General features: G+C 40.7%; 1 protein-coding gene across 3 annotated transcripts in view; it reads left to right on the top strand.

Moving 5' to 3' along the window:
* Nucleotides 1-21980, top strand: part of si:dkey-192p21.6 (uncharacterized protein LOC565246 homolog) — a 26886-nt gene extending 4906 nt beyond the window's left edge. For all 3 annotated transcript variants that reach the window (XM_051418696.1, XM_051418689.1, XM_051418702.1), the window contains 14 exons: nucleotides 2370-2439; nucleotides 2531-2597; nucleotides 4498-4577; nucleotides 8294-8370; nucleotides 9288-9318; nucleotides 9409-9569; nucleotides 11929-12041; nucleotides 12301-12422; nucleotides 12889-13012; nucleotides 13113-13199; nucleotides 14574-14651; nucleotides 18871-18941; nucleotides 20065-20177; nucleotides 21648-21980. In XM_051418696.1, coding sequence (XP_051274656.1) covers nucleotides 2370-2439; nucleotides 2531-2597; nucleotides 4498-4577; nucleotides 8294-8370; nucleotides 9288-9318; nucleotides 9409-9569; nucleotides 11929-12041; nucleotides 12301-12422; nucleotides 12889-13012; nucleotides 13113-13199; nucleotides 14574-14651; nucleotides 18871-18941; nucleotides 20065-20177; nucleotides 21648-21829 — 1376 coding nt within the window. In that variant the 3' untranslated portion in view covers nucleotides 21830-21980. The remainder of the gene's footprint in view (nucleotides 1-2369; nucleotides 2440-2530; nucleotides 2598-4497; nucleotides 4578-8293; nucleotides 8371-9287; nucleotides 9319-9408; nucleotides 9570-11928; nucleotides 12042-12300; nucleotides 12423-12888; nucleotides 13013-13112; nucleotides 13200-14573; nucleotides 14652-18870; nucleotides 18942-20064; nucleotides 20178-21647) is intronic.

Genomic DNA, 21980 nt, shown 5'->3' with positions numbered 1-21980 from the left:
GTCCAACAGTCAGTTGCAGTTTTGAATAACTGACTGAGAGTGGACATTGTTGCCTTGGTGAGACACAGTGACAGTGGAAGAAGCTGTGGACACGCTCAGGCCAAACCTTTGATCTACTTAATTGAGTCAGCAAAGAGGAGAATCACTCGGTTGGTCCACATCTACTGAGCAGTAATTCTCATCCATCTCCTGGGACATGATGTGTATTGATCAGATAAGACATGCTTTCTTGAAAAGGGATAAAAGAAAAGCTTTTCTGTTTGTCTTGAAGGCCTGGCTCTGCGCGTGGAGGATTGTGGGTAATACATTAGGGAGTGTGGAAGGATTAGGGCGTAATGGGATTTTGAAAGCGTCACTCTCCATAATGTACACTCTACTTAACAATATTGCAGATTATGTTGTAGATCAGACTTTTAAGGCCAAGTAGCCATTATCTGAGCAGATATATGGTCAGTGTGACTGCACCCCTCACAGTATGATGAGCTTCCATTAGCTCCACAGACCGGTGATTATACAAACTCCCCATAGGACTTGCTCAGCTTAAGTAATGGTCTGGTCAGCAGCTCAAGACAGGTTAGAGTTGCCCTGCTAGGGAATTTCAAAGTTTACTTCAGCGTCTCAGATTGATCGGCCGTGGAGCTTCATGAGGTCATTTGTTGGGTGCGGTATCCTTCAAGGATATGTTTCTGTGCAGCTGCTATCAGATCCACCCTTTAATCATGTTAGTACTGTATTCTGCATTGTACCACAAACCACAAGTCACCTGCCGAGGCCCCTTTAATTCTTACAAAACAAATCTACTATTAAGTGTTTGTTCGACGAAACATGCAAGCATATCGACGAACTGAACCTTAATCTGGTTGTTTTGAAATGCCTCCATTCATTTCGTGTTTATTCTGACAGTAACTAATAGAGCGAGCGTGGCCGTTGCAGAGCTCTAGTGCTGTTTCACTTCATGCGCTGAGAGCTTTATGGTGTTTTTATGAGTGGACGCCAGAGATGCCAGGACTTTTTTTCCGAAGGCGATCAAGTGACCACTCTCTGTTCAGAGTGGAGATTCATAGTGTGGATTCAGCTCTGGTTAAAATGGTGTCTTTTTGTTTGTTTTTCCACTGAAGACAAACACTGTGCAGACTGTCCCCTTGTTTCCTGTGCTGTGACGCACCTTACTGATATCTCCTGAGCCCCTGTGGTATAGTTTTATAATCAGTAGCACAGATGTAAAATGTCTCTAGGATTTTTCAGTGCTGCTGATGCTGATGGGGGAACAATAATGTTGCATTTTTGTTTTAAAAGTGGTATTTATTATCATTTGAGTTGCACTAATGTCTCTAAATTATGAAGTGATACAGGAATATAAACTCTTCTATATGACCTACATTAGCAAACAAGACCATCAGCAAAAATATTGGCTTTTTCTATAGTTACTTTTCCCTTGAAATCAATGAAACAAGGAGGTGGAAACATTACCGCTTTTGTCCACAGGGGGCGCCAGAATCAACACAAAATGAAAGTTCCTTGTTGGGGGCTTTAATCAATGAATCCATGAGCTTTACCCCAATGCTTGATTTATTATCTGAGTAGATTTCGGCGTGTAGGATTTAGCAGCATCTAAGGGTCAAGTTTGAGATTGCAACTAACTGAACACTGCTCGCGTCTGTATTTGACGACTTGAGAATGAGAACAAGCTGTGTGAAGGCCCAATCTGCAGCCAGTGTTTGGTTTTGTCCGTTCTGGGCTACTGTAGAAACACGGTGGCTCAGCGTGGTCGGTCTCCATGGAAGGCGACCCTCGGCATCTGTAGATAAATTCTAAGGTTACAAAAACACGATTCCTTTATTCAGGTGATTAAACACTAATGAAAACATACCTATAAATATTATAGTCCACTTGTGCCAATAGATCCTCCTAAATGTTTCACACTGGACCTTTTAAAAGCTGCAGTATTTGCATCCTCGCGTACTGTTAAACCTCATCTTGACCCCTCTCCCTCCAGCTCTCTTCCTCCGTCTTTGTTTCCTCGTCCCAGTGTAGCCTTACATTTTCCTTTTCAGATAGCCTGCAGGGTTAGATTACCCACAGTGATTGAGATGAGTTGATGGATCGAGCAAGAGTTTTCCATTAGCTTCTTGTTTGTCACATGAGGGATCCACTTTGACACTGTTTGACTGACAGAGAGCCACAAGGGAGTCCAGAGGCGAGTAAAGCAGACAGTTTGGACTGGTAATCAGGCCTTTTTATCCCCAGTCAGATCCCATTCTGATAGAGATGTACAGTATTAAGCTCCTGTCATGGACTTCCAGACAGAAAGACCTACGATGGCACAGTTTGATATCTATTTGTAAACATTTCCTTCTCTTATTTTCTAGCTCTTCTAGTGGCTGCTCTCATACTGTCCATAATCGCTCTCTTATTCGTTGTGGCACCCTTCATCTACAGGTATGTTTTATTTGTACGTCATCCGCAATGAATCGACCATCCTGCACTGATTCATCTTCCAGGCAGCTCAAACTTGTTGTCTCATTTACAGGAGGCCTTGTACATCAAAATTTATTAAGGCCATTTGCTGCCAAAGCCCACAGTACTCAGTGGATAATGTAAGTAAACTGCAGCTTCTAATGAATCCATTAGATTAATACCCCGAGAGATGACACAGATGCATGATTTGATTGATTTAAATTTAGATCAATCATAAACCAATCAAAGGATTTCTATCAAATGAGTGCTCAAGTGGTAATCTCATTGACATACTAAACATGTCAAGGTCTTTAAGATGCAGCATTAAAACCTCATTAAACCCTTTTTTTTTTGTTTGTTTGTTTGGTGTCTTGATTGCTGAAATTCTCAGAAATAAAAGCATTTAGAAGAGAAGAAGAGAGAAGTTTTATTTCTTCACTGCAGTAAATGATTGTTTCTTTGTAAGCAAAAGTCAGCGTTGCCTCGATCCAACAGTTACATTGCATTATTTTCATTGGCCGACTACGCAGCCTGAGATGCATACCAAAATTGCTCTGAGACTCCAGTCATCAAGCCATTTGGGAGACACTAATGGAATGATTGATACAAATGTTAGCAGAGCCAATTGTACAGCAGAATTACATGGAAGCGATAAGGCGTCGTATCCGACCAATCATCTTGCTTGATGGCAAGACCCGCTGTGTATTTTTGGTGAGCATGAATGGCTCCTCTTATTCGTCCAAGCAAGATGTCTCTGTCTTCCATATGCTGCCTGGATGGCATGTAGATCCATCATAACATATTAGTGCTGGTGTCTTCCTGCTCTGGCTCTTTAAACTGCTGCATGGAGGCCAGTGAGTCAGGCTAATCCAACTGAGAGGGCAACAGGCCAGAGTCGTCTCAATGCTGCCTTCACAGAGAGGAGGAAAAAGGAGGCGCCACCACACAGCGCGGAGGATGACAGAACAGAGAGATGCCTGAAATCATGTTGAGGAGTTCTGACCCATGTGGCAATTTAGATTTTTGGTTTTGTCAACATTTTTACATCTCGGAACAATAATAGTTACGTAAAATCTTCAAACAAAGCATTACATAAATATATAATACATATATATTTCTGTGGTTGCTGTAAGTATCTATACAATACTGTTGCTATTATGTTTTTCTAAATGCGTCCTCTGTTTCAACCTCTCCACTTTTTCATAGCACAGCAAGTAGAACAAAATGTGTGACCTCTTCCAGAGAGAGAACTTTAACGTAATTATAATTAATCACTGCTTCATAAGAGGGCCATTTTAAACTTGATGCCAATTAGCAGAACTTGTGAGCTATAAAAGAGGTCTTGTAATCAGCGCTTAAAGTACAAAACAACACGAGGCAACTAAGAGGGCTCATGAAAGACTAAATAATTCAGCTTTGTCTAAGCTGCACTGATCACTATGTTTATATTAATCAGATGACTACATGTAATGTGAAATGGCTCAATCGTAGAGAGAAACAGACTGCAGTTCCCCTCAGCACTACAGATGGGTTTTAGTGTCTTTTAGCTAATTGTTTTGGTTTTTACTGTTTCGGTTCAGTGCTTCTGTTCTCGTCAACCTGCAGTTTTGATCAATAAAGCTCTAATAAACACGCTGTTCACTTCCTGCAAGCTGGTGAACATCTAGCAGCTAAAGAACCAAATATTTTTCTTGGTGGAGACCAAAACGAACCTAAAAGTAGAGTCAATACTGGATTTGTATTCATCAGGCGCCCAGAAACACGATTGCAAATGAACTCTAATGCTGCTCCATCTCTCCTAGATGTGTGATTAGGCTAGATTTTGCGAATACGGTTGCCTTGTCAGCTTTATGAGGCGATCACTGTTGTGTTTACACTTTGTTCTACTGCCCCCAACTGGCCAAAGGTGAAACAATAAACATACAATAGCCACATATAGTGAGTTAACAAGTGTTACTACTTGCCATTCAACCTGGTGTTCAGTTACTTAAAAGCCAAAGTTCTGATATTATTTTGTCTATGCCCTGATTGTTTCTACAGGAAATACATGCTTCTGAAGCCGAGCATAATACCACCAAAGCAAAACCGGCACGTCTGCGCTCACTGGACACTTTCCGAGGGTATGTACGCCATCAACAACCATCCTGTTTATCAGTCTATCACCACATGCTGCTCGTTCACATGTTAATTCTTTTTAGAGCAGTCTGAGGCATGATGAAGATCTACAGGGCCCCAGCATAATGAATAATTACAGGGGTCACAGTCTGGCCACATGCTCCCCCAAGCTTTTGTTATCAGGCGGTATAGCTTAGGGCATGATTTCTGATATCAGTGCGTCTCGGGTTTGGAACAGTGTGTTTCTGTTGGACAGGAGTGATGCATGTGATTGAATCTGGGCTCCCTGCTCGCCTTAATTGTGGCCTGGGGGTAGACACAAAGCACGCCTCTCTGGAAACAGGATGCTGGTGTGGCTTTGACCTCCCCCTTGCCAAATAATTGATGTAATAATACCGTCAACATATCAGCACACATCCACACAGCCATAGATCTCCTGCCAAAATGGAGAGCGAGAGGAAATCCAGCAGCACAGACGCAGCATCCAACAGACGACTGGCATCTTTTCCATCTGTGGCTTCCTTTTGGATGAAAAGCCATCTGAAAAACCACCGTGCATATGGTCTGAATTCAAAATACCACATAGTTCGAGCTGAATTGGTTGAGTACATTTACATAAGGATTTGCAAAGGTTCAAGGGAAGGATACATTTCGATTTCATTTCCAGTTACACTTCCTGCCGCAGTCCTGTTCAATCTTATTAGCTGAAGTGTCAGTCTGGGGTTACAGATACTTGTGGAATATTGATGTCCTGATTGGTAATACTGGAAATTCTCAAACCTGACAACACACTTAATCAAACTGTGACTCAGGGCTCAAGATTAACGCTGCGTGTGCCTCCTCAGCCCCTGTGACTTATGATCCATGCGCCTGATAAGTAACAACTTTCTACAGAGAACAGACACATCAGTCATCTGCCATAAATGCTGAGACATTTCTGAAGGCAAAAGCCTTTTCTTCCGAGCCGAAAGGTTTTTTCCTGATCATTGCTCAGGGCCTCACTGACATGATATACAGAGAACAGTAGGCTACGGTTGCACGTTAATTTTTCTAAAAGGATTTGGATTTTAATCTTGTGCCGCAGTGCTAAAAGCCTGTCGCCCGTTTCCTTACTGTTGAAAATCGCACCGTCAGTAGTCAGCGGAGCCGTACAACCGAGGGAACAACTATTAGAGCAAAACAATGGTTTGTCAGTTCCATTTAACACCAGGTGGCTGACTCATTCTGTGCCTTATTTTGACTAGGCTCCAAAGTTTAACCACACACAAAAAGAAAGAACCTTGGCATGTCCACTCAAGTAGTAATTTATTATGACTAGATTGGGTGTCCGTGTACTTGATATGTCCATGCACAGCAGGTAACTCAATACTCTGCAGTGATAGAGTCTAACTGTCCATTTGCAACGGTGCGGTGGGGGTGGAAATGTACTAAGCTAACACTCTAATTGGCAATGCATGTACAGTGATTCAAATCAAAGAAGTCCATAAGCGTCTATCAGCGAGTCATAACCAGTTGTCACCGCTGCAAGAAAGACACGTCTATCTGTAATGTGTTAGCTATAAATCACGAATACTGATTCCCAGACGTGAGTTAAGTCTATTACTGAAGTGACGAATGTTCAGTAGAGAGATTCACGGGGGATATTTACAACTTCAACCTGATTAGGAACCAAGGAACACGCCTGCGGTGCTTCAGCCTGGACATTATCTTGCATTAACGCTGGTGCAACATAAAAAAAAAAAAGAGATCTCAGTACACATCATATTTAATTAAGCACTTTCTCTTAATCATAATTTGCAGACACTGTGTGTGTGTGTGTGTGTGTGTGTGTGTGTGTGTGTGTGTGTGTGTGTGTGAGACACTCAGGGTGTTTTGATTAAACAGATGGCCAATAAGTCCTGATATTGCAGTGATTTTCACCTGGTCTCATCTGGCTAGTGATTTAACCTCTGTCTTTGTCACTATGGCGACTAATGGATACGTTCGCCAAAATTTAAATGATAGCCAGCGTGTGTGTGCGTGAGAGAGAGAAAGTGGACACATGCAGCAGGGTTTACTCTGCTTTAATAGCCCTTTTGAGATGATAGTGACCGATTAAAATCTTGTATCAGCAGGTTGTGGCTAAAAGAGCAGTAATGGCTTTGGTGCACCTCTTAATTGAATCTAGGCAGAAAAACAAGAGGAGGCAGAGGGAGATACACTGCGCCTTATCAGACAGCCTTGTTCTTAGAGGTTGTCCTAATCTTGTTCGGGCTCCTTTTTTTGGTTTTGTTTTTAATAAATAAAACATGAATCAGAAGCATAAATTCAAGTGTTTTACGGATGGTGAAAGGATTCTGTGGCCGCTTGCAACCATTTTACATTCCCCCGCAAGTTTGTGTTGCGTAATGGTCCATTTTCTGACATGCAACGCAACACACCTTCTTTTCCCTCCAATGTCTGATTCAGTGAAGCACTCCATCACGTGTGCTGTAGTTTTTCAGCAGCCTTGGCCAGTGCTAAAGTATAAAGTGTATCATATATTAGACGCAAAGTCTTTAGTCAGCACTCCTGCTTGAGGAGATCCAGAGGACAAGTGTTCATTTCCTGAGTGATTCATAATGCTTAGATTGCATTACCTTGCATTTGGAGTGTGACACAATAAAAGGCCCCCCTCCTCCAGGCCTCTTTAACATGAATTCAAAAGTTCATATTGTATCAGATGTATTAGTTAGACGAAAAACTAGTTAGATGTTAATGTTTTATTCTGTATTTCATGTAGTTATTAGACCAGCGTAGGGCTCATTACTCAAAATATGACTTTTTTACAATGCGATAACCTATAATCACCTGTTTCTAATGGCTGATATCAATAAGATAACCAATAATTTCACATTTTTGTATTTTAAAAAGATGTTTGTAACCTGTAACCAGAAAGGCTGAGATTTAGTGACCATTTAATATTGTATAAATCTGATTGACATCCCTTTCAAAAGTAATATTATTACTTTACTAATTACTCCCTGCTAACAGTAATTGGTTACACTAATAGTTATATTACTTTTCTGCTACTCCACACAAAATGGCTGTTGCATAATTCTCCTGAAAATACAGTTTTATTTGTTGAAATCAAAGCAATGGGAATATTTCCAGTTGCTGAATGTTTCCATCATCCAAATTAGTTTCCTGCTTCACGATTACAAAAATGAATCCAAGGATGTGATTGGATTGTTGGATTTCAAATCAGTAGGAGGGTGACAACGAAAGTAATGTTGTAACTAGTTATTGTTTTTGAGGGGGGTAACTGTAATATATTAGTAACTAACAGGGTTAGGAGGGTTACTTTTAAAAATTACCTGTTAAAAGATGTAGTCAGTAACATAATCTGATTACTTTCCATTACTTTTGGATTACCTCAACACCAAAGATTATTCTATAAAACAAAAAAAAAAGTTTTTGCTTTGTTTTTAAAGAAAAAACAATGTCTTTTAAAATTGTAATCCTGTTGAATAATCCCCATTTTTACTAACTGTAGTCTGATTGTCATTTTTTTTCTGTAACTTTAATGGATTACAGTATCCTGATTACCTGACTCAGTTACATGTTACTCTCCAAGCCAAATTAACATCATTACTGTAACATTATTACTAGTAATGCCTAGTTACTGTCCCACACTGTCACTCGCTCTACTGCAGGAAGGTTAATGCACTAATAGTGCTGACTCATTGTTCTGTATTTATAGGTTTGCCCTGACAGTGATGGTGTTTGTGAACTACGGTGGAGGAGGCTACTGGTTCTTCCAACATGCACCGTGGAACGGTTAAGTGAAGTATAAGACAGTTACACCACAGCTTGTACAGTACAACCTGTGCTCCAACAGTGGTCAGTCTGTTTGTATGGGAGGAGCAGATACTTCTAATATTAATGTCCTCCTTCCTTCACATGAAGCCACATATGAAATGAATGTGTGAACTCAAGGCAATTATTCAATGGCGGCCCTCTCCTCACCGTGTCTGCTGCATTTTTCTGACCTGTTGTCACTAATTATGATGAATGCAGCCTCGAACCGAACACACACACACACACACACACACACACACACACACACACACACACACACACACACACACACACACACACACACAGGACGCTGAATCAAAGGCACGATCCATACGTTTTTATTGTTATTAACAACCAGGGAGGAGACGAGAAGGAGGAGGGATGAGTGTTTTTAAACGACAGCTGGGAGAATATGGGAGGGGACGGTGAAGAAGTACTCTCCTCCTGCTGCAGCCACTCCTGAGGTGTCCTGGAGCAAGGCATCTCTGACCCACAGAGGACAGTTGAATCCCTTTTCTCTTTGCAAAAATGTCCCTGCAACCTTTATGAAATCTGTGTCATCTTTTAGGGGTGTTCTCAATTTAAAATTTTATAATAACCTATTTGCCACATCTACAAGGGTGTATTGATTTCAGGGGTGGTTTTATTAATCTTCTTTTTGCTGCAGGGCCACTGCTGTCACAGGACTGTAGATATTTATTAATCACACCTTTTATTCAAAATGGAAAGTTAATGACAGAAACAGCAGTTTAAGGACATTACATTGTTCTTAATTCACCTTGTACGCCTTTTGGATTGAAGAGATTAGAAAAAGGGCAACAAATGTGAACTCTGGCATCAAATTCAAGTATCTGTGTGTGTATTGATATTAATTTATGCCTCTGGTGTTGTTGCAGGTCTCACTGTGGCAGATCTTGTCATGCCTTGGTAGGTCTCATTTTAATGCACACTAATATACATATTTGTGTACACATATATGTGTGTTTTTTAATAGCTTAACACTATTGTTTCTTCCAGGTTTGTGTTCATTATTGGGACCTCGGTGGTGTTGGCTTTCAGATCCATGCAGAGGAGAGGAGTTAGCCGCCTGCAGCTGCTGCGTAAAGTCACCTGGAGAACAGTCGTCCTCCTGATGCTCGGCTTCTGCTTCCTCAACTACTCTCCAAGAGACGGACCACGTAGGTGCAAAATATGTTCCACGTGATGGCTAATGGAACAAAATACAATACTGAAAGTCAAATACCACGATGTAATATGTGTTTTTAGATTTGTGATAAAAGCCAAAGCTGCAGGTCTGTGTGTATGTGTGTGTGTGTGTGTGTGTGTGTGTGTGGGGGGGGAGTTAAAGGAGGGGAAGCAGGCTGAAAAATCCCCATTTCATCGTCCACCTGGGGATGCACAGGGCGCCCTTCACACATTAGCCATCCCCAGCACTAATGGACTTTCCTGGGTGGATGTCTGTGTAACTGGGTTAACAAAAATATTGTTATTGTGTGTGTGCAGTCTCAAAATCCAGCACCAGGGGACGTTTAACAGAGGCAGATTGAGCAAAAACAACCGCTGTGGTAATGGACAATTACAAACAGATAGTGTTACAGCCTTCAGCCTTCGTGCAGCTGCTGTGGAGGCTGCTGCTGCTGCTGCTGCTGCTCGAGCTGATCATAACAGCACAGTGACTTTTACCATAAACTGCAGCTTCGCCCTTTGTCTCCAAGGACGTCCTCGGCAGTTCACTACCAGGGTTTGATCTAATAAGAGAATGGAGTCACATCAGCTCAATATGTTGGACCGTTTCAATGTCAGACGAGACAAAAGAAAGTGTTAACCTTTGACATCAACTATGAGTCATTTTAAATAAACGCTGCCAACGGTTGGGTGTCCAGATTATAGTTATAGCCGTGTTCAAAAGACCTTGAAACTCCAATTTTAGTTATTTCAGTTAAAGATATTAGATGTAGCATCTCCGCATTAAAAAAACCCTGGACCTATGTTATATATGTAGTTGAGTTGTGTACTTACATTATCCAAAATGTTTCCAACATGTTAAAACTCTGTCTTTTTATTGTGGTAACGCTGTTAGTTAGATAGTTTTAGGCCACACTTGAATAACACTTCACACTTTTTAAGATACACTTGATGATCTTTTAACTCTAGATTTGAACTGGATGAAGGATTTTCGTCATCAGAAGTCTGGATCTTAAGTTATCAGAGAAACAAGCTGAGCTAACGTTAGGAGCAGCTCGGCTTGCAGCCCCTCCACACAGATTTATTCAGTGTTTTTACTGGATTTATTTCTGAGAGGACGAGACCTCTGCAGATAAATGGGCTCCCAGGAGAAGCTGACTACAATGACGTAATGAAGGTGAAGATAACAACCTTCACAATGTCACCAAACTTCTTCTTATGTTATTGTTTTAATCTGAGAGACCGCATAGCAGCAGAAATAACACATTGAACGTTTAAAGACACCAGTTTGTTGGTTTTAGATTATAAAGAACTTGAGTTAATGGATGTCAATAGGTAAAACTCAAAAATAGGGAAACTAAAAACATTTTTGATATGTAAAAATATTCTTTTGCTTAAAGATTATTATTTTTTAGATGGTGAGAAGTTGACAAGAAAAGATCAGTCAGATGTAGATGAGCTCAGAAAGTCAGATTCAAAACCCCCACTGTTGCCTTCAGAGGATTTTCAAATAAAACCCTCTTTTTAAAAAGTTCTTGGTTCAGCTATTTGCTCTACTTTCTGATGGCTTTATTCACTTCCACCATAGAATCATTATTTTATTCAATATATCACTTAAAGTGCTCAGAGATGGGAAGCAGACAGCAGTGCTTTCGCTTCATAAATGATATTGAACGTCAGAAAGGGTCTCAGTTTCACACAAAAAAAAACCTACATAAATTGATCATAAAGTGAAACAAAGGATATTTCCTGCAGTTCAGTACCTTTAAAAAAAAAACTGTGACTTTCAGGTTGATTTTTATTTAAGTGACAATTATGTGGGGGGACAGATAGACTAAATTATCTTGGTGGGGGTGTGACCTGCAGATTTAACAAATGTGTCATAAGTAAGAGCTTCCTCTTTTCCTGTGAAAGAGAGATTTCCGCCTCTTATTTGATTTGTCCAGATCAATGAATGGGATTACACTTCTTTTTTACAGCACTTTGTACGGCAAAGAGGTTTTCAATTAACTAATGTGTAGATTACCATCAATCTCTCAACCAGGAGCCAATCCTATCCTCCCCAATTTGTCGAGACCGGGAGATAACTGGGAATCTTTGATTAGCTTGCCACGTTCTTGACGTGTCTACATCCTGAGGGCTGACACCCTCTCCCAGCACTGTCCATCATCCTCCTTCTGGATGTAGTGGAATGATTAAGAAGATGTTTCAGTATTGTCAATTTCCGGATTTATTATTTTCTCAAATCAGCAGAATTTGCTTTAAACCACTGAGTTAAATCTGTACTTGTAGATGAGTTGGATGTATTCATCATTACATGAGGGGTTCATGTGTGTTGTTGTTGTGTTCCAGTGTCCTGGTCCTGGCTGAGGATCCCTGGAGTGCTGCAGCGTCTGGCCTTCACCTACTTTGTTCTCTCTGTCCTGCAGACTTTCTGGGGCCAGAAAGAAATCCCACTGAGAGCGGTGAGCAGCTCTGTCAAGTTCACTTTAGTCTGTCATTACACACCGGGGGTAAAATAAAATGTTAAAGAAGTCCAACCTGAAAACACACTTAGCTAATTTGCTGCGCGCACTTTGGATTCCTGGGTCCATTTTTGTTGTTTTGTGTTGTGTTTCTTTTCCTTACTGCAGGAAAAACTGGGCAAACACACACCAAAATAAAGTTTAATCTTAGAAAAACCTTACTTAAACTTTATTTACCATTATTGTGATTCATTTACAGCATCACTGGTGGAACCCCGTCCAGGATGTGGTCCTTTATTGGCCACAGTGGTTGATTATCATCCTGCTGGAGACCCTGTGGCTCTGCATCACTTTCCTCATGCCTGTACCCAACTGCCCCACGTAAGTCCGAGCATTACTGTACACATATGCTAAAAGTGTACATTTCCCCTCCATGCTGAGGTAATCTCCAGCAGTAGAGGTGTTAGTGTGCACCTTGTGTTGCTGGTGTTATGAACCGCCGTGATTTATGGGCCTGTGGTGGATGCTTCAGAGGGCATAATTAGCCAATCTCAGTCTGTCATGTGCAATAAGAGGAGCCGAGGCAGAGGATCCATCTTCCTCGCTCTGTGTCTTCTGCTCGGTGCTGCTTTTTGTGTGGGTTTTTTCTCCCTTTTCTGTGACCCTGTCAGTGTTTGAATACTGTGAGTTCCAACAGGAGCACTTTTTCCCCACAGCGCTTGTGTTTTTTTCCAACATCTGAAGGATGTGTGGTAGAAAACGAATCTCAACCAAGACTTAAAAACAAGACATGATTAGAAAAACCTTATTCTTTATTACTGATTATACTGTATTGTTTGTTTATCAGAGGGTATTTGGGAGCCGGTGGAATCGGTGATAACGGTCTTTACCCAAACTGCACTGGAGGCGCGGCAGGATACGTTGATAGATGGATGTTTGGTGATAACATGTACCGATACCCGACATGCAAAGTAAGATCTTTTTCACACCTCATTCATTAATTAATCGGTTTTTAATTAAAACCATTAAAACAACATTTCTGGTCCTTTTTGTTTACGTTGCTTTTTCCAGGAAATGTATCGCACCACGCAGCCTTTTGACCCAGAGGGGCTTCTGGGTACAATCAACTCCATTGTCATGGGATTCCTGGGGATGCAGGTAAGATGGATCATTTATTTCTCCTGTATGATTCAACAAGTGGTACAAGAGTATTTCTAATACTTCCTATAAAGTGTCCGTATTATTCTGCTGTCATTATTTAGTTTCAAGTTTCCTTTTGCTTGGAATAGGACGTAATGTTCTTCATGATACTGTATTTTGCAAATATATAGTTAGGCTTAGTTAAAATGTTATTTACTGGTTAAATTAAAGGTTAAAGTCAAGCTTTTTTTGTTTTATTTCATCTGATATTTTCATTTGTGATGCTCATTTTAAATTCACATTTAAAAAACTCCACCAGAAACTGTCATTTTCATAAGGAATCAATGTTAAATACAAAGTAGTTCCACTAAAAACTGTTGCCAGGAAGCAACCTGGGAAGTTTCTGGAAAGATATGTTGGTTTTTGCTTTATTTTAATAAAACAAATTCTACTTCTACCTCCATTGAGAAACATTGAAATTTCATGCCACTAAAAATAAATAATGTAATAGTAATTGTAATATTGTATGTTTTTCTGTGATTTATGTGAACTTCCCCTTACGTCCTCACAATACTCGTCTCTGATTGGCCCAGAGCGAAGCTTCTTTTATTCCCATGGAACCAAACTAGCTCGCTGATCAATCATCAGATTCAGAAAACTGATTTTTTTTTAAATAAATTTTGAGACAGAAATCAATCAAAGCCATATGTAACTATGAATTGATCTGAATTTTGTACAATTACTCAATTTAAAGGGTAACTTTGGTGTTTTTCAACCTGGACCTTAAAGAAAAAACATAAGTATGTATATAGTGAGACTAAACTTAACTCTGTACTTAAATGAAGGTTATGTGAAAGACTCTTTCCCGCCTCATTGTAGGAGCACAGCTGCCCTCCTTTATTGACAAAACGTTGTCAGAAAGTGAGGAGAGAGCTTTCGGTCTTTAGATCCGAGTCTCTGATGGCGACTGTGTCACTTATAACCATTTGTGTTGTGGGAAGCTGCCGTGCAAAAGCAGCCACATTGTTCAATTCCCAGTGGGCGGTTAGCACTGAGCCCTTCACTCAGCGAGTCTTAGACGACACACCAGGTGTCCGCTGCCCTCCTCTGTGTTCGCCCATGCTAATGTCCTCGGCTGAAACATATTCATCAACACCAAATTAATCAGAGGGTGCGGATGACTAACATCCCACATCTGGCTCAACAGGATAGGAGAAATGTGGCCGCCACGTCAGGGACACAGCATTGACATCCACATCCCAGGCCTATTTAGTTACCCAAGGGCAAATGCATAGACACACCGGTTGTTGGTGTTTACACGGTATTTCTCATTAAATGTATGATTGAGTGAGTTTCGGTGACTGCGCTTATCTCTGCCTCCTTTCTCCACAGGCTGGGAAAATTATCATTTTCTACAAGGGGATGAACTTCCACATCCTCTGTCGATTCCTGGCATGGGCCGTCATCCTGGTACGTTACGTCACGTGGAGGTTTTTAAAAACACAGCTGGTGTAAAATGAGTATAAAAGTCAATTGATGATTTAAAACCAAGACAAAAAATCACTTAAAACATCTTCCCGCTCCTATGACTCACACGGAGCTGAGCACTTTTATGCTCTTGCTGTTTTTGCTTCGCCTTGCAGGTGAACCCTGCTACATGTTTTCCAGCCACTCGGGTATTAGTCATAGCCGCCGAAGCCATTCATTAGCAGCGGCTTAGTAGAGGACATGTGCGTGATCTCAGTACAATTAAACAACATCCATGTGTGGCTGTGGTTCCGGGCAGACGTGGGTATCCAGCGCCTCAGGGGGATACACACTGTCTCTCACTGCCTGTGTGCCTCATATGTGGTTTTAGATTATAAGAGTTTTTACTTACAGGCTACTGCATCTGTACACAGATGTTTTAAAGTTGCTGTTAAGCTGCAACCTGAAAAAAGGGCAACCACAGGTGAAAAGGATAACCAATGGGATGCCCTGTGAATAAAAATCTCCACATATACTTCAGGACAACGCCCAGCTTGTCACAAATGCTTCATATAACACAATATTGCTGTTATATTGTTGCCTATATGTTAACCAACTAGCGAGCCATGATTGGTTCATGTGATAGCATAATACAAAAAATATGGATGTGTGGATGATATGGCGACTTTAATTAGGTCTAACTTTAGCAATTAAGGGCTACTTGTATTTATGCAGCTACAACAGCCTTGTGCACGTCCTTGCATCTGATGAAGAGCATGATCAATTCATATACCTGCATTCTCAACACACAATTACAGACTAGTCACATGATAGTATGGAGGAAGTGGTTTAACAGAAACAGGTTCCAGAATAAAAAGGCAAATTTCTTCATGAATCTTCTCCGATAGCATTTGAGGTGATATTTGTTTTGGATCTGTGCTCGTTCTGGGTGGTCTCAAAACACAAAAAGAGGCAAGCTGGCCTCTATTTCATTTAGAGGGGGAATGTGTCCCACAGGGAGAAGCATAGTGTTATACGAGATGGCCCGTTTTGCATTTCTAAACCTGCGACATGAGGCTGTTGGTCTGCTCTAACGAGATTGACAGAGATGCATGTGGAAAGGCTTTGCTGAACTGTGCCTGGCCACTGTTTTCATGTACGTACAACGGGATGCTGCAGAGATGTAGCTCGTTTGCTAAACGGGGTTAGTAGGAGCCTGCATGCTGCGGAGGCAGACATCCTGAACTGGCAGCCCTGTGACCTGGAGCGATGATGGAGCTGGTGGAGCTGGCTGCACAGCCTTTGAAATCAAACTGTGCAGGATGAAAATAGGAGACCGGTAGACGCAGACAGAGAAAAACACACAGAAACAGTAACAGTTCCCATTAGCTTTAAGTTTATGTAGTTGTATATTATCCTCTCTGCAATTTTAGATATCAGGTTCCGTGAGACTGGTGTGTGTAACTGACCAGTGTGATGAAACCACACTGAAGGTTTTTAAGTTAAGGAAACAATTTAAATCATTAACTTCATATTATCACTGCATCTGTTTATGTATTTGTGACGTCAATTTTTATTTGTTCAGCCCAATATCTCATGCAATATCTTAATTGTTTTCAGGCCCACAATAGCAATGGTTCCTCTTCCAGCTTATTTTACAAAAAAATCCCCCCAAAAAATCTCAGCATGTAAGAATACAAGACTGAGAGTCCACAGCCGTGTTTGCAGCTCTGTGAGTGAGCTGAATGTTAACATGCTCACAATGACATTGGAAATGTCATTAGTTTAACAGGTATTTAGTCACAAACCAAAGTATTGGACAAATTATGATGTTAGCCAGACACTAGATAAAAGCATGAATGTGTACACTAAACTGTCAACTATCCATTTACTCAAAACCACAATTTCTGACCTCATGGTGGCGCTATATTGGGAAAGTCAGTGGATCACTAAAGTCTTTTAGATTCATCATCTGGGAACTATCAGCGTCAAATGTACCAAATTTGGTTCCAGTCAGTCAAATATGTCAACCTGCTGGTTTCACTAGAGGAAGAAAGCATCGTTAAAAACATTAATTACAAAAACAGAAATACAAAATAATAGTATTGTAATCCTGATGATCTTGTGTGCTAGCTTTAATGCACTGGTTCCCAACTTTAATTAAGCCTATATCTCAGTATTTCATTTGTTTCTGTGAAGAAACCTGAATGTTTAAAGTTTGAATGATAATTTAAGATATAATCAAAGCTAAAAATATGTAATTAAGAAAACCAAAGAGTTAAAACAACAATAGCCAAGGGAAGAAGAAGAAAACTCCTAAAATCTGTCGAAAAAAATTTAAAAAATACTATTAAGTATGTATGATCGTCAAAAAACCAATATAAATAATACAGAGAATTGCATTAAAAGTTCCTAAAAGTGACAGTAAAACTCATCTCTGGTGTAATTATTTCACAGGAAATAATCTGCTCAGAATTCATCCGAATTGTTGCTTTCACGCAAACTTCCTGCAGTTATTGAGTTCACTATTTGGGTTAATTGTACAGTTTATCAGCTGTTGCAAACTGTTATTGTTGTGTGTTGTGGTGTCAGTTTACTCAATGATACAAAAAGGTTGGGAACTACTGGTTTAATGCACTAAATCCAACATAAGCCGAGGAATGGGGCAAAGGAACATTTTTTTGTGTTCGTGAACCTGGAAAAATGCTGCTTATATCTGCGAGAATCAATTGAAATTCTGTTGTGAGAATTTAATGTCATTAACCTCAATTCTTAAATGACAAATCTCCCCATTATGCCTCCTGGTGTTGAATCGTATTGACTATCATTGTGGAGCGACTGACCGGAGGGAGGTGAAATAAATTAGATCCATTTGGCTTCTCCCAGAGGCACAGAGTGATAAAGTAACACATGACAAAATAAATAAACATTTAAGGCTTTTATGTTTTTCCCACTGTATCTCATGGTTCACCAGTTAATGCTGCAATAGATGATGTGGATGCTACTCAAGGATTGTGTTGTTGTTGTTAGAGACGTTATATTCAGGATCATAAAGAGTTTAGTGATGGATCAATACAAGGACTTAAAATCCGGGTTAACTGAAATAAAGAATAACGATTAAATAGATTTTCTCACGTCGCATCGGTTGACAGAGAGATCTGGCCTTTTTTTTTATTGATTCTGGGAGCAGATACAGACCATGTGTACGATATAAAAACAGCATATAATCGTCCCACGTGTTCTGCTGATGTATATTTGCTTTGCCTTCTTCTTTGATCTATTCTTAGTCCCACAAAGTGTTTTCACCAGCAAAGAAAGCAAAATGAGTTTTAGTGATTGGCCTGGTCTTGATATTGACTTTTCTAATACGATTTCGCCCTCAGAGGGGAGGCAGGAAGCAGAGCTGAACTGCCTCTTGTTTCAAGACATGTGCTCTTGACATTAGCAGGTCTCCTCGGTGGAGGAAGGGAGCTCATTTCTGCACGCACCCAACCACAGGATTGATATTACGCACAGGAAGGTTCACAAAGAACCAGAAAAGTGTTGATACAGTCAACGACAAGCCACGGTTTCGCACCACAGGTCACTGTAGTGTAATTTCTGAGGCGGATTGATATCGAGGGGCGGCCATGCATCTTCCTCCTAATAAACAACAGTTAATTAAAGTCCAACGATCAGGCTCCAGAAGTGAGAGATTGAAATTGAGCGATTGCCCCACATACCAGCCCCATCCCACATCCTGCTGCCTGCATAGCCTGGAGACTCAATCCAGCCCCGGCTAGGCTATTTCCACACCATCGATTCTGTCATCTATACGCATGATGGATATCCACCTAACAAGCATGTTTGGATCCCGATCCGCTGCCCTGGGTTTGTCTGTGGAGCACAACATGTTTCCTCGAGTGTCTAAATCACATGTAAAGGTAAACAGATGAGAGAATAAAAGCTTTTATTGACGCAGAGTTCATCATCAGATCACGCACAGGTCGTTGTATCGTGGCTGTGGAGTCATTTCGGCCTCAGATGGGTGTGACTCCGTAGGTCTCTCTCTCTGAAGAGAACATTCCTGTGTGGTTGATCACACTTTGGGTTCATCTGACTCTCAGATAATCGTTTAATCTGCCGGACTCGCTTGATTCTGTTGCCTCACGTTTTAGCAGCCCAATACAGCTTGCTTTATCGCCCTCCATCGATTTGAAATCTGTTTCATTTCCACCCTCAGGGAATCTCTGCAGCCATCCTTTCTAAGTGCACGCGAGACGGAGGATTTATACCTGTCAATAAAAACCTTTGGTAAGTGCTTCCTGACCCTCTAAATCCAGCCACTTTTCCTCACAAAAGAAAGGATGGGTTTCCAACAGGCACAAATCAAGGCTGCTAAAACACGCGTTTACTTACCTCTAACGACAGCTACGACTGTAAATAATCACCCGGGCTGTCGGGAGTGTGAGGTGGAGCGGTTATACATCCTCCCAACATGATCACTCTTCCTTACAGCCAGCAAAATAAAGGATGCTTTATCCCCTCTACCCCCAGAAGCACTCACTACACGTTTTTTTTTTTGTTTTTTTGTTACCAGCTCTGTGTGATGGAACGAGACCCGGCTCTGGGAAAATCATCTGTATAACCACAGTTCAGGCTAACCGCTCCCAAACTATCATGTGCCTATTTTTTAAATTTTTGGGAAAAAACAAGGCATCTTGATAAATGTCTGTAATGATTTAGCATGAAATACAGCAAATTTTTACCTCAGACGTAGATTACTTTACAACCTGTGCATTTGTTCCACTCCCACATTCCCCTTAATATGATGTGAATCATTTTAATGTTGCAGCAGGAAGAATACCATTTCATCTGTGATGTGTAAGCAAATTCTTCATGATGTTCCACAGGGGCCACCCGCTAACGCTGCGCTCATCCCTCGCCATTACCTGCCTGGCTTTTATAGGCAGTTCATCATGCGCAGGTTATTGAGCTCTTGAGTACGAATCCCTGCCTGGATGTCTAGAAGTAATTAACTCCCAGCCAAGAGTCCTTTTTGGCCCCACTTCAGCTGAGATAAAAAATAAAAAAAAGCCCATTGCGAAGAGGCAGCCATTTTACATCAGATGATATTACATCAAACATTCTTGCACTTAGGAGCAGACAGGGACATGGCTGGCTGGCACCGCTCCACGGGGCACGTGCCAAGGATCCACTGCTGATGCTTTAGACCAATCCAGCAAACTGTCCCGCAGTTTGCTGGATTGGCTTGAGACCCCTGGGTGTTATTTATCTGCAGTACAGGATTGATAGACTCGGTGTTTTTACACCCCTTGTTCACGCTGTGCTACTAACATCTTAGTGGCGCCCAAATGAACGAATGAGTGAAAGGTTGCTGTTGTTGTGAAGAGTTACTGATGGTTTGTTTCTCCAGGTCTTTGTCCTATGTGCTGTGTATGGGCTGTTTCTCCTTCCTGCTGCTGGGAGGCATGTACTTTGTCAGCGATGTGAAGGGCTGGTGGCCCGGACAGCCATTCATATACCCAGGTACTGTTTATTGACTGTATTATAGTGGTTTAGCCTATATGCTTTGGTTATAATCACCCTATCTTCACCTGTCCTATCAAAAGAAAGGCTTAAAAGGCCCCAAAAATATCTTCAAAAACATGATTGAACGTGGTAATAACATGACTCCTTGGTTTTCCAGCTCTAAACTTTATTGTTTTGTTTCAATCTTTAATGTTATTTCCATATAGAAGCAGCTGTTTTCAGCAGTTCTCTGTAAAACAACAACCTCTGTACACTGCCTGCCCAGCATCCATCCATTATCTGCTTATCCTTTGGAGGGTTGCAGAGGTGGGGGGGGGGCTGGAGCCGATCCCAGCTGGGCGAGAGGCGGGGGTACACAGGGCTGACCTGCCCAGCTTCACACAGACTAGTTCGCAACAAGCTGGTGAACATAGTGGAGCATTTAGCAGCTAAAGAGCCAGATATTATTTCACTCACAAGTCATAGAGAGCAAAACTGTGGATAAATTGTGCTGCTATTGAACTTACACTCACCAGGTTTACAGAAACATGACTCCAGATGATGTTAACGTTGCTCCGCAGCTGCTGTATTTACCGTATCAACTTTAAAGATAATATATCAGTGTTGTATTTATATCCTTTTTTACAGTTGAAGCAAGTTTAAAGGACAATTCTGATATTTTTCAACCTGGGTCTTATTCTCATAATAAAAAATAAAGTTTGACAATGCTTTGAGGTAACTGCACTCGCTAGTTTCATTAAAGTAATTCTGAAAACAGGAATTTAAGCTAATGCCAGTTTTACAGAAATCATTTTAAAAACAAAAAAATTAAACACAAAATTAAACGCAGTCATTAATATATATCTCTATAGCTGCAAAGGGATCTACTTCTGGGCTAGCTGTCTGTTCATCTTTAGTTATAACAAACATTTAGTACATATTATTTTATGTATTTCAGGATTCTGCCTCAACAGGGGTTAATATTACTATTACTATTATTATTATTACTATTATTATTATTATTAACTGTCCTACAAGGGTTTGATTTCTCTGTAAAGGTTGGAATTGCAATTTATTCCAGTTCTTTACTCAACGTAAAAATGTGTTTGATTTATGTAAATTTTTGGTTTATTTTGAATTTGCACCTATAATTGTTTTGTCCAAAATTCACATTTTCTCCACAAATCTATAGTGTGACCAGAGGTGGAAAACGTACACACATTATTTACTCAAGTAGAAGAATAGATTCAACTTTTTTACTCTTACTCTTTCACCGGTCTTGATGTTTGGAAAGCATGCTATGGTATAAAATAATATTAATCATAATAATAATAAATTGATAATTCCCCTAAAATGCATCAAAACTAACCTGTTTTGAAAATGTGCAGATAATTGTGCAAGAACTGGCTGATGAAACAGCCAATACTTTAAAAAAAGAGGAGTCCTATTCAATAACAACTTGTGTTTGTGTCTCCTTTCGTCCTTTAGGGATGAACTCAATCTTTGTATATGTCGGCCACTCTCTCCTGGGTTTCTACTTCCCGTTCAGCTGGGAGATGCATTTCCAGAAAGGCCACGGGGAGCGGCTCTTCCAAAGCCTGTGGGGAACCGCGCTGTGGGTGCTCATCGCCTACCTGCTGTACAGGAAGAAATTCTTCCTCAAAATATAAACCAGCTAGATCATCTGTCCCTTTTAATTATTATTGCCATTATCTTGTTTTTCAGTTCTTAACGAACCGTATTCATGGTGAGATATATGGATTATTATAACATCTGTGGGAGTTTTAAATAAAACATGGCCAACTGTTCTTGGCGTAATCA

Source organism: Dicentrarchus labrax, unplaced genomic scaffold (genome assembly GCF_905237075.1).
Source record: "Dicentrarchus labrax unplaced genomic scaffold, dlabrax2021, whole genome shotgun sequence".
Classification (NCBI taxonomy): Eukaryota; Metazoa; Chordata; class Actinopteri; family Moronidae; genus Dicentrarchus; species Dicentrarchus labrax.
The sequence above is the reverse complement of the archived record's forward strand: the minus strand, read 5'-3'. Positions and strand labels throughout refer to the sequence as shown.